Below are 12,868 nucleotides of genomic sequence, written 5' to 3' on the forward strand. Positions count from 1 at the left end.
TGCCAGCTTGAGGGTACCTCCCAGGGAAGGCGTTGATATCCCTCCTCTGCAAAATGGTGAGTGAAGGGAGGGGGGGCGGGCGGTCTGCTTCTGCCGAATTCTGCCCCGTCGCAGAAAAGAGGAGACTTCCTGGGTGAGTTTCGGGTGACCAGTGGAGACTTCCTGGGCAGCTCTTTGGAAAAGCCCAGCGCAGACTCCGCTGCCGCCTTGTGATATGTGCCACACCCGGCCAGCTCCTGCGCGCCACGGGCTCCGGGGTCAAAGGATGTGGCTGAAGGGCCCACTGCATTCATCAGCACTTTTCTTTTGCTGTTCAGCTTCTCTCTGATCGCGTGCATTTCTATGGCCGTCCTCTTGGCATGCGGGTTTCGGGGCTTCTTGCATTGTTTACAGCATCATCCCCATCTCCGTGATGTGACCATCTTTCTGGTCCCATATGAGAACAGGCGCACTGATCATGATGCGCAACGCTCTCACCTGCATGCATTTCTGCTTGATACATTTTTTTATTCCCCCCCCCCCCGAAGGAGCTCATTTCCCCCCCAACACCACAATGGTGCAGGGTCTGCTGTCAGAGTGGCTTTCTGTTGTGTTGTATTCGTTGGCAGAGCGGGGTCTGCGTTTGTGGCTCCTGGTGTCCAAACCCAGGACTTTTGCCCCTGCACTACATTTGGCCCTTCAGTGTACTTTGTATAGAATGCTGCAAAATGTATAGATTCGGGACTGCTGCATGTATATATTATTTTATTAAAATCACTTTAGCTCTCCTTTCCGTCAAAAGGTCTCTCCAAGGCATGTTGTTGGCACCCAAAACTATTTGTAAGATGATGCATGTGGGTTGCTTCCTAAGTCCTGTGCACAGTACAACTAAACTTAAAAGACCCTATCCATGGCCTACTAGCAGCAGCAGGTATGTTCTTCCTGTCCTGTCAGAGGCAGTATGCTTCTGAATGCCAGTTGCTGGGAATCACAAGTGTTGAGAGTCCTGAGTGCTCAGGTTTATTTTCAGGCTTCCCGTTGAGACATCTCATTGACCACTATGAGATCAGTATGCTGAACTATAGGTCATTGGTTCCTGATCCAGTAGAGCTCGTCATATGTTCTTGAATTGATTAATTTATTATATTTCTGTGCCGCTTTTCATTCAGATGAATCCCAAAGCAGCTTACAAACGACAGAACATAATAGAGCATCATAAATACAGCATAAATCATATAGAATAAGCACACCGAATACAGAAATACACAGTATTGCATTACTATTGCCTTTTGGTCATGTATATAGAAGGCAATAGTAATGCATGGGTGTTCCATGGTGCATATATATTTGCATTTATAGTCCACCTTTTCTCCATCATGGAGAAGTCCAAGACTGTCAACATGTCCTTCCCAAGCAGTCAGCCATCCAGGCAGCCACTGGTCATACTTTTACAGTTCCATTACTCGAGTCTAATGTGCCATCAAATCTAATGCACACCTCAATGTTCAGAACTTTGAAAAAAACAAAACAAAATTGCTGGCAAATGTAAATGTGCCATGAAATCTAATGCACACCTTAATTTCCGCAACATAATTTGGCTAAAAAAGGTGAGCATTAGATTCATGTAAATATGGTATTTCAAGTGTGGGCACATCATATTTTTGGAAGTATTATATTGAACCTTGTGTTCCCCTATCATTTCCACTATAATAGCAAACTCATGAGCTGAATGCTGCTAGCATTGTAGCCAAAACTGACAAAGAAGAGTGGAAGCATCAGCCTCCGCAGGGAACCCTCTCCCCCTTCCCTGCCAGGTTTGCAGAAGTTTGAAATATATATAACCTCATTTTATGGTTGAGCATGGGGCAAAGGGTCTGTTAGCACATATTCAGATTGCATATAGAACTAAACATTTTTTATTTGATCATGGTCAGGACTTGTCTAGTTTGGATTTTGTGCTCTGGATTTTGATTGCTCCAGGCCACTTTACTTGTTTCCTTAACCATTGGCGCCTCTCCATGTGGTTGTGGTCATGGCCCTCCTGGCTGCAAAGATGAAGTAGTCTCCCTAATAATAGGTCTGTCCTTGTCTAGGCAAAATTATCTGCAGGTTTATATAACTCTCTAAGTAATTTAGACAAAACAATAAAGCATGCATATTTTTAAAAAAGCAAAATCAAACTTTAAAAGCAAGGAAACAGAAAACTTACTAAGATATGGGCAAATTCAGCACTTTTATGTGTAATAAAAATCCTTATCTAGGTAGACATGCCTAAACAAAACAAAAAGAGCATGTAAATATATACTGTATGTGGGGATGTGTGTTTGTATGACCAGGGCCTGGGAAACCAGAGTTCAATTCCCCACTTAGTTACGAAGTTCACTGGGTGACCTTGAGCCAGTCTGTTTCTGACTTTAACCTACCTCTTAGAATTGTCTACATGCCATTGCTGTTGAACCATGAAACCTTTTAAATGACACGTCTTGGCTTGCCATAGCAGCATTTAAATATTTGCACTGTTTCCCAGGTTGCATTCTGCAAGATATTTTCCAGCATAAAGATGATTTCCATATAGGAAGTGATGTATGAAGAAGCCTTTGTTGTAACATGAGAGGGGGAGACTTCTGTGCAAGATGCGCCAGGATTTCACCCCATCATCTTACTGCCTTGTGTAACGTCTGAGCCTGATAAGCAAAGCCACTGAAACGGATAAGCGGAACCAGTTTCTGGCTTCCCAGGATTTATTGCCAGATGATGGGAGGAAAATTGTGGCCTTAAGAAAAGCTTAAGCAGACTTTGATGATATGGTGGTGCTGGAGAGAGCTGTGCTTTTGTGCTTGGAGCACGAGAAGTATCTCTCTGAATCCTCTTACCCCTCCACTCTTTCCAGATGTCTTATTACACAGCATTATTGGAAAACAAATTGCATCTTTCAAGATATGCTTGCATACTTTCTTTTTCTTCCAGGCTGAGGTAGAAGAAACCCTTAAGCGAATTCAGAGTCAAAAGGGGGTCCAAGGAATCATTATAGTTAATTCAGAAGGTATTGTGCAATTATGATTGTTGTTGGCGAAAGTCACTTTTTAAGGCCCTGATGCTCTATTGACATACTAAATTTATCCTGTTTGTGCAATAAATGTAATAATCAATGTTCTTGTGTGGGAGGGGGCTATTAGTTTGTTTTTGTTTTATTAGGTATACGTGAACTGCCACATGCTGTGATGAATGGGGCCAGAGGGAAAAGTGGGTGCAGCAATGAATGTATATTTTACCTTTGCACAGTATACTGGTTTCTTTAGCCCTCATCCAGGCAAGGAAGATGCATTATCAGAACTCAGGGATACATTCTCGCCAGGCAAAAATATTCAAGGTGTGGAATGGAGCCAGTGAGGGGTGTGGCTTGGGAAAGGGTTGTACAGTCTGGGGAGAATTCTAGGAGCCAGACAGTTTTCCATGGGCTACATAACACACTTGGGTTAGAGAAACCCACTTGCCTGTTAGAAATGTCTGCTGTGATGCTAAGGCTACAATCCTATGCATGTTTATATGGGAGTAAGTCCCAGTGAAGGTGCGTATAAGTGAGAGCTGGACCATAAAGAAGGCTGATCGCCGAAGAATTGATGATTTTGAACAATGGTGCTGGAGGAGCCTCTTGAGAGTCCCATGGACTGCAAGAAGATCAAACCTATCCATTCTGAAGGAAATCAGCCCTGAGTGCTCACTGGAAGGACAGATCCTGAAGCTGAGGCTCCAATACTCTGGCCACCTCATGAGAAGAGAAGACTCCCTGGAAAAGACCCTGATGTTGGGAAAGATTGAGGGCACTAGGAGAAGGGAACGACAGAGGACAAGATGGTTGGACAGTGTTCTCGAAGCTACGAACATGAGTTTGACCAAACTGCGGGAGGCAGTGGAAGACAGGAGTGCCTGGCGTGCTCTGGTCCATGGGGTCACGAAGAGTCGGACACGACTAAATGACTAAACAACAACAAAAAAGTCCCAGTGAAATCAAAAGGCATAGTACATATCTTTAAGAATGTGCTGCTTTGATAATGAATTTAGCAGTGCTTATAGCCAATTAATTTTGTGTCTTCCTCTACAAATTGGGATGGTGTAATGCTGCTGAATGTCTGCCTGTGTGCCTGTTCCTAAAATGTTACTTGTGATCCGCAAGGCCCTATTAACAGTGGTGGAGAACTTCGCCATAATTACCTCCCCTTTACTGTAAGATCCCAGAGCAGGTTACAACAATGAAAACACAACATTAAAAAACAACTTATAATCATAAAAAATAAGGTGGGTCCTGAAAATATACATCTCCAGTGTCAAAAGCCAGGGTAAATAGGTGTGTCATCAGATTTACGAAGCACGGTTCCCCCAACCCTTACTTCCACGAGAAACTCCAGAAGGATACTGTGATCAACAGTATCGAAAGTGGCCGAGAGATGGAGGAGAATGCGCAGGATCACACTGCCCGCTTCTTCCTTCCACCAAACATCAGCAATTGGGGCGACCAAGGCAGTTTCAGTGCCATGACCAGGCCTGAAGCCTGACTGGAATGGTTCCATGTAATCAGCTTCCTCCAAGCATGCCTGAAGCTGGACTGCTGCCACCTTCTTGAGCGCTTTGTCCCAAAAGGGGAGATCTGCCACTGGGTTGATAGTTGTTTAACACTTCTTGGCCAAGGGGAGGACTTCTTAAGGAGGTGACCCACCATACCACCATCTTCTTCAGGGCAGATGGCTCTAAGATGGCTAGCTCTAAGAAACCAAGCGGGCAGGTGATCAGCTGCACTGCTTCAAGCAGCTTGACCACATCCTCAGGCTGCAATAATCTAAACTGATTCAGTATAGATGGAAGATGCAGTGTTCTAGGCACTTCCGTTGGACTTGAGGTAACTGCGGTACCCAATTTTGTTTGAATACGAGTGGTTTCTGCCCCTTAAAAGTGAATTGCAAAGGAGGATGTCAGAGCAATACTGTCTTGGCCAGATGACAAAAGCCCATTCGCCACTCAGAAAAGCTTTGCCATACGGCTACTTGCGGATGCAGTGGTGGCAAAGAAGTAAGCTTTCTTCACTGCTGTCACATGGTAGGCACAAGCGGAAGTCCTTGTACAGGCCTTCCGCATACAGGGCTGGTTAGCCATTTCCCACTCCTAAGTTTCTCATATCAAGCCGTGTCTTAGCCTAAAGTAACCACAGAATCATTTTGCACCCTGCAGGCATCCCCATCAAAAGCACCATGGATAACCCCACCACAGTGCAGTATGCAGGCTTAATGCACAACTTAATAATGAAGGCGAGGGGGACTGTGCGAGATATCGATCCCCAGAATGACCTCACGTTCTTGCGGATTCGCTCCAGGAAAAATGAAATCATGGTTGCACCAGGTAAAATGAACAGGGAAAGCTCTTCTTTAAACATTTGGACGCCGAAGTGGAATTTCATTATCTCTAAATTTAAACTTTTATATGGGACACACTCTTTTATCTTATACTCCTATAAAGGAAATACAGAAAAGTGTGGGTTCTAATTAGTGGTGAGAGAGTTTTAGATGTGTCTCCTATCCAGATTGGTAGATCGCGATTGATCTCTGGCTCCCTTTCCTTAGCGTTGCTGACTCCTGCCACGCCCCCTTGCCCCGTCCTCCATTGTTGTATGATCTCTGAAAGGGAAGATAGAGCTTTGTCTGTGCTGTTTTGATCCATAGCGATCTTGCCTTTAAACCCCTTCCAAAAAAACTGAACTCCCCCCCAATCTTTTCTCCTCCACCTTTGAGCTGAACCCCCCAAAAATGGGCTTTCCTTTCCCAAAAAAGCTCAACAACTTTGAGCTGACCCCCCCCCCAAAACGGGGGCAGATCACTGCCAGTTTTTAATTCTGAAAGTAGATCACAGTCTCTTGAGAGTTGGCCACCCCTGGTATCTAAGATGTTCTAGGTCACGGGTGTCAAACACAAGGCCCGGGGGCCTAATCCGGGCTGCCAGACCTCATCATGTGGCCCGCGTAGCCGCCGCCGACAATATCCACTAACAGTAGTTCTGGAGCCTGTGATTGGCCGAGGGTCAAAACCGGGGGCGGGGCTGCAGGCGGAGGCCGGGGCGCTGGAGCCGCGCTGACGGCCTTGGCCAGGGAATTTCAATTTCGAATGAGGCTGAGGGAGGCGGTGGCACAGCGGCCAGGCAGGGAAGTGAGATGCAGGAGGAGGAGGAGGAAGCCCGCCGAGGAGGTAGGAAAGCCCTACAGGCGCCGCCGGCAAAGTTGGTGCCGGGACGGAGCAGCGCTGGATTTTTTTTTTTGACGGGCTTTGCTGTTGTCTCCGAGAGTGAGTGAGGCGGCACTGGGGAGCCGCCGCCCATCGCTTCCCTTCCTCTCCTCGGCTGCATCCAGGAGGTGGGCGAGCGAGCGGGCAAAAGGGACGCGGAGTGAGCCTGAGGGGGAAGTAGGCGAAGCGCAACAGTCGCTCTCTTGATGGAGCCGGGTTTCTCTTCCCTCTTCCCCCGTTTTCTCCTCATAGACACTCGGGAGGGTGCCTGGCTTTTGCTCTGCCCCCCACCCCCGAGCCGCCCTTTGGCATCTCAGTTCCGGCGGAGCTGCTCCCCGGGGGGCGGCTGGGAGGGAGGCGGCGACGAAGGCACGGGTTCCTGCTCTTCCCGCTCTGCCACCTCCTCCTCTCAGCCCCTCGTGATGTAGGGCTCCAGATGGAGTCGCCTCGTGGTTTGAGTAGGTGGGAGGGGATTTTTTTGGGGGGGAGGTTTTCAAGCCTCCTCTGCCTGCAGTCCCGGTAGGGAGAGGCGGCGGCGAAGACGACAACAGTGCGGGTGGGGGGAAGAGCAGCTCTGAGGCGAAGATGCACGTCCGCTGGGGCTGCCGCCGCCTTCCTCCTCGGGAAATCCGCTGCCCTCCCTCAGCGCGAGGGGAAGGGACTTTGGCGCTGAGGAGGGAGGATGCAAAAGCAAAGCAGGGAGTTGGCGCTGCACCGCATGTTCCTGCCCCTCTCCAAAGCATGGGGTGGGTTGCAGCGTGTGGCATCCTGCCTAGTGGGGTTTGGGTGTGCGCAGGGCGGGAGAGGGAAGCCCTCTTTCCATCTGCAGGTTTTTAATCCCAGCAGTGGCTTTCTCCTTCCTGCCGAAGGTTTAGTTGAGACCCCCCCCCCCGGAAGCCATCGATCCCCACCTTTTGTTCAAATTTCCCTCGTTTACATCCCCTCCCACACGCGCGCCACGACGCAGGAATGTGATCCGCGTGGGGGAGGGAATGAGCTTACCTTATTACAAAAAACAGTAATAATTGAATGCAGTGACAATAATTTATGATAAAGAGTGGACACATAGTCCTACAGACACAACCGGCCCTTTGAGGGTGACCAAACTGCTGATGCGGCCCCCAATGAATTTGAGTTTGACACCCCTGGTCTAGGTGCTGCTGGCCAGTTGTGAAGGGCTTGGTCTAGAAGTGAGACTTCCACTCCTACAGTGTTCTATGTGTAACCGAGCCTAGAATGCATGTGATTAAATTAGCACTAACAATTTTTTTAAAAATCCCTCTTTTATTTCCTTGCAGATAAGGACTATTTCCTGATTGTCGTTCAGAATCCAACGGAGTGAAATCCGCTCAAAATGACCTTCAGTTCCTTATACTTAAATGTATTTTTATTTAACGTCCAAAAAAGCTGTTAGAAATTAATTGTTTGTGCCACATTAATAAGTCTAAGAGAGATTCTGTTAAATGTATTCAATGAGTATCTTCATATAGATGAAGAACAAAAGCAATGAAATCAGGCTAACTTAAGTGTCAAAGGTTTTTTCCAGAAAATATAATTGTACAGGACTGTTGTCTGAAACATTTCTAATCATAAATTAGTTTTTCTTTTGCATCCTATTTGACACTTATTTAAATTTGGAAGATGCTGTTTCTTCTGAAACGGATTAAAAGAATGGAAGAACCCTGGACTGTGACCTTTCATTTTTAAAGATTTCAGTAGCCTTGAGGTTTTTAATACAAAAATTGGAAGTCTTATCTTGAAATCACCCACGCTGTCACGGTATTCCTGAGCATTTGAGTGACTCAATTTGGAAATTTGTGTACGGTTCTGGTTGCCTCACCTCTAAAAGGATATTGGGAGAGTTGAAGAAGGTTCAGAAAAGGGCAACCAAATTGTTAAGTGGATGGAGCGACTCTCAGAAAGGTTGCAGCATTTGGGCCTTTTTAGTTTAGAGTTTATGGTGCTGGAGGAAACTCTTGAGAGTCCCATGGACTACAAGAAGATCAAACCTTTCCATCCTTTAGAGTTTATGGTGCTGGAGGAAACTCTTGAGAGTCCCATGGACTACAAGAAGATCAAACCTTTCCATCCTGAAGGAAATCAACCCTGAGTGCTCACTGGAATGACAGATCCTGAAGCTGAGGCTCCAGTACTTTGGCCACCTCATGAGAAGAGAAGATTCCCTGGAAAAGACCCTGATGCTGGGAAAGATTGAGGGCACAAGGAGAAGGAGACAACAGAAGACGAGATGGTTGGACAGTGTTCTTGAAGCTACCAACATGAGTTTGACCAAACTGCGGGAGGCAGTGGAAGACAGGAGTGCCTGGCGTGCTCTGGTCCATGGGGTCACGAAGAGTCGGACACGACTAAACAACAAGTATAGAGAAAAGGCGAGGAAGAGGTGACATGATAGAAGTTTGTAAAATTATGCATGACATGGAGAAAACGGATAGAAAAAAAGTTTTCTCCTTTTTCATAATATTAAATATATAATACTAGAACTTATGAAGCTTAATGTTGGAAGATTCAGGACAGTACTTTTTCAAACAGCACATAAACCAGGGGTCAGCAACCTTTTTCAGCCATGGGCCGGTCCACCGTCCCTAGGACCATGTGGTGAGCCGGACTATATTTTTTGGGGGAAATGAATGCATTCCTATAACCCACAAATAACCCAGAAATGCATTTTAAATAAAAGCACACATTCTACTCATGTAAAAACACCAGGCAGGCCCCACAAATAACCCAGAGATGCATTGTAAATAAAAGGACACATTCTACTCATGTAAAAACATGCTGATTCCTGGACCCTCCGCGGGCCGGATTGAGAAGGTGATTGGGCCACATCCGGCCCACGGGCCTTAGGTTGCCTACCCCTGACATAAACCATGGAACTCACTTCCACAGGAGGTAGTGATGGCCACTGGGTGCAATGCATGTAAATTTTACAATTGTACAGTAGGCTGGTTTCTTTGTGTACTCAGCTCTTTTCTATATCCAGGCATTATCAGAGTTCGAGGATGCATTTCAACCAGGTAAAACCACTCAAAGTGGGTGTGAAGCAGGTTGTGGCCTGGGGAGATTCCTGAGGTCCAAATAGATTTGGTGCTAGGGACTTAAAGTCCCAACCCCTGCTGCAGTAGAACTGGCCCTTATAATTAAGAGAGAGAGAGAGAGAGAGAAGCAGGAGACTACCATAGTTGCGTTTAGAGGTGGAGAGGCCTATAGGTTTTTGAGATCCTGCAATGGGAGCTGGTGCTGCTGGAAATTCCACAAGGAGCCATGCTGGATTTCTTAGCCATGAAGCTCATTGACTGACTTTGGCCAAGTAGTCAGGATCTCTCCAGACCGCCTAACCTACATCAGAGAGATGTAGGGAGGATAAAATGGGGAGTGGGGGGTGAGGGTAGTACACCACTTTTGGGTACCTGCTCATAAAAATATAAATATGAGACCCTGCCCAACCTCAAAGCTCCTTCTGACCCAGAATTCCTGTTCACATAATTAGTTTATTCTGCTTGGATTATTCAGTAGGAAGACAGCACTCTGTACATGTTCAGCGGCATTTTACTGGGTTCATGGCATCACTATGGCTATATCATCAATAGAAGGGGAAAAGGCCCCTTGGATTGCTCTGAAGGCGATTTGAGGCTTTCTGCTTTGGTTTATTCCTGTGGTTTATCAGAGCCTGAAAGGAAGGGGGTGTGTAAAATCCGAGGTTAAGTCTTGCATGAACGGGCCTCTCCTTAGTTTAAAAGAGGGACCCGAGGCTCCCTCCGCAGCGGGGCCTGCACCAACTGAAAACATGAGCCCGAGGAAGGAGCACTCTGTGCATGCTCCTCCTCGCCCTTCCCCGCGCCTGCATTGTTCCCTTCCCCGCGAAGCCCAGCCTCCTCGCCAGGGCGTCTGGAGCGGAAAGAGCGCCGAGGGCTGCCGGCTCCGGCTGCGTTGCGCCCCTGGCAAGGAGGCCGCACTGCAGAAGGGGCGGGGCCGCGCACCTCCCCTTTAAGGAGGCTGCTGGTGAAGTCACCGCTGCCTTGCCAGCTCCGGGAAGCGCGGAGGATCGCCCAGCCGGCGGCAGCGACGACGAAGCAGAAGCAGCAGCAGCAGTGACAGTCGGCTGTTTCGAGCTGCCCGCGAGGCACCTGCTGCCCGACGTGCCCCCCTTCGAGGACTTAAATAGGAGGCGTCCTCCGGCAGCCAGAGGCGGCTGTGGGGAGCTCGGCCGCGTCCCTCTCCAGCCGGGGTCTTTGGAGCCCAGGGAAGATCCCACTGTCCCTGCTGAGTCGCGGCGCTCTTGGCTCACACCCCTTCCATCCCCGGCCGAGATGCCTTCGGACCGGCCTTTCAAGCAGCGGCGGAGCTTCTGTAAGTTCCTACGTCGGTAAAACGCTCGGCTCCCAGGCCCAGGGGCGGCAGGCTGGGACAACTGGGGGGGGGTTGGAAGCGGGGTGGGGGTGGGTAGAGGGGGAGCTTATCGACGCCGTCCCACCTACCCTGGCGTTTTGGGGAGCACAGGTTGGGGGGGCGGAGGTTTGGAGGGCGCAAAGGTTCGGCGCCCCCCCCCCCGCGCCGCCCAAGGAGCCCTTTTCGCTGCTCTGCATTAACGCTGCCGCGGAATTAAGCGGAGGAGCTTAATGTCCTTGTTTTCTTCTCTCTTGTTTTTTCCATCCAGGGTGCTTCCCTTTTCTCCGCCTCCAGGGTTCCTTATGCTATTGGAGAGGGCGCAGTGGGCTAAGAGCTGGAGAGGGAGCCGTGCTCACACCCCCTTGGGGTGCCTCCTCCCCAAGATTATTCAGATTTCGGCTCCCTCCAGCTCACCTGCCTCTCTCAATCTAGGGCAAGACTTTTAACTCGTACCTGTTTGGGGTGTGCGAATGAGAAGTGCCTAAAAACCCAAGGGCAGGTGATCACCTCTAATGTCCGTCCTCTCCAAAATGTGCCCTTCGGTCATCCAAACCTAAGGTATTTTCATAAAGATTCCCCCACCCCTCCCTCGTTAAGGAAACTTTGGTGGGGTGTGCTGGGTGACTCAACACCCTTTACTGGGACGGACTGCTTTGCTTCTGGCATCTTCCCACTTTTCCCCACCCGTTTTGTGGGGGTCTTTTCCATGGTTTGGGGTGCGTGAGTGAAAGAACTGAGCAGTCCGTATAATGGCAGGGGCAGCTCATCCTGCCCCCCTCGAAAACCTGCCTTGCCCCCCCCAACCCCACCTTCTAAAAGCAACTTGAAACTCGGTGCCCAAATTGCTGCAGGTTCCGCCCCTTTGGGGGGGGGGGAAATCCCTCCCTGTCTTTGTGTATCTTCAACCCAGACCTGGAGATAAATGCGCTTTGGGCGACTCTGGGAGCTGTAGGCAGCCAGGTGACTCTCTTTGTTTTGCTTGATCGTTCAAGTTTCCTGCTGCTGAGCCAGGCAGGGCAAGGAGGCAGGAAGGAAGCCCGAGGTAATTAGCAGCTGCAGCAGCCCAGCCGAACCCTAGTGGTGATGTAATGCCTACAAATGGAAAGGGGGGGGATGTTCATGTGGTCCAGCCTCTGCAATGATGGGGGCTTGGAACACGGAGCTGGAAAGCCAAGTCCCTGTGCCAGAGAAACCCCCAGCCCTCGAAAGAGCCAAATGTGCGGTTGAAAGAGGAGCTCCGCTGGAAGAGAGCCATTTCACTCCCACTTGGTGGAAATATTTGCTGCCTCCAATGGGATCCAAGGCATCCAGCGTGGTCCCGCCCCCGAGATTCGAAGCGCTTGTTATGCCCACAGTATTCCCACTTGTCATACTTCTGTTTTGATTAATGGAGCAGGGAGTGTGGCTTTGGGTAATCTGCTGTGTCTGTAGATATCTAGGGTCTCCAGATTATTTTCCCTCTAAGAATACACACACAAACATAAAAAACCCACTGTAGAAGCTGAAAGGAGGGACAATAGTCTATGACTTGCTTCCCCTATGGTTAGAACTGGGCAGCTGCCTGTGGTGAGCGATGATTTGGAATAGGTGCAATGTATATTTAGTTGGTCTTCCATGTGAAACCAGCATCCTGTTCTGATCAAGGGCAGCTAAAGGGCTCCTGAGAAATATTAAGCTTTCCTGTTTTTGGCCCGTCTGCTGCCCTAAAAGTACTTTCAGAAAATGTAAAATAAATTCCAGAATAGCTACCTTCTCACTTGTTAAATTGTCTTCAGACTGACAGTCATTAATCCTTAATTAAGGATTAGATTTAGATCTGTATTAGATTTAGATTAGATTTAGATCTGTATGTTGTTGATGTTTATACTTCTCCAACAGTTGGACTTTGTTGTTAGTTGTTGTATTCTGCCAATGCCTTTCAGAGAGGACAAATAAGTACAGCACTGGACACTTATTCCTCTCTTGGACATAATAGTTCATTTAAAAAAAAATAAGGGAAGTTTCTAGTCCTTATCAATTGTGTAAGCTAAAGATTAACATATGGACAAAATCTGGTGGCAATTCAGAAGCCTGGGAGGATGAGCAGGATCTGTTGTCATCAGGGGAAGAGTGTGATGCACAGGATCTCATTTCTCCCCAAAATTCCCATCTCTGATTCATCTGTTTTCATTCTGTTTCTCTTCCAGTACATTCCAATTTGGCCACTGGGTGGTGGG

At 48.3% G+C, this 12,868-nt stretch overlaps 2 protein-coding genes across 2 annotated transcripts in view; both read left to right on the forward strand.

Moving 5' to 3' along the window:
* DYNLRB1 (dynein light chain roadblock-type 1) lies at positions 1–7,930 on the forward strand. Its single transcript, XM_035123929.3, has 4 exons — positions 1–56; positions 2,947–3,022; positions 5,203–5,370; positions 7,544–7,930. The coding sequence occupies exons 1-4, from the start codon at positions 54–56 to the stop codon at positions 7,585–7,587; spliced, it is 291 nt and encodes a 96-aa protein (XP_034979820.1). The 5' UTR covers positions 1–53; the 3' UTR covers positions 7,588–7,930.
* A 2,362-nt stretch (positions 7,931–10,292) lies between these two features.
* MAP1LC3A (microtubule associated protein 1 light chain 3 alpha) overlaps positions 10,293–12,868 on the forward strand; it is a 43,735-nt gene continuing 41,159 nt past the window's right edge. The window contains exon 1 of the mRNA XM_035122112.3: positions 10,293–10,613. Coding sequence (XP_034978003.2) covers positions 10,574–10,613 — 40 coding nt within the window. The 5' untranslated portion in view covers positions 10,293–10,573. The remainder of the gene's footprint in view (positions 10,614–12,868) is intronic.

Source organism: Zootoca vivipara, chromosome 7, assembly GCF_965207765.1.
Source record: "Zootoca vivipara chromosome 7, rZooViv2.hap1.1, whole genome shotgun sequence".
Lineage (NCBI taxonomy): Eukaryota > Metazoa > Chordata > Lepidosauria > Squamata > Lacertidae > Zootoca > Zootoca vivipara.

Excerpts from the sequence above, each read along its gene's own strand:
- DYNLRB1 (XM_035123929.3), top strand. Across the intron at positions 3,023-5,202 it reads CATTATAGTTAATTCAGAAG|GCATCCCCATCAAAAGCACC; the intron begins GTATTGTGCAAT and ends TGCACCCTGCAG. Across the intron at positions 5,371-7,543 it reads TGAAATCATGGTTGCACCAG|ATAAGGACTATTTCCTGATT; the intron begins GTAAAATGAACA and ends ATTTCCTTGCAG.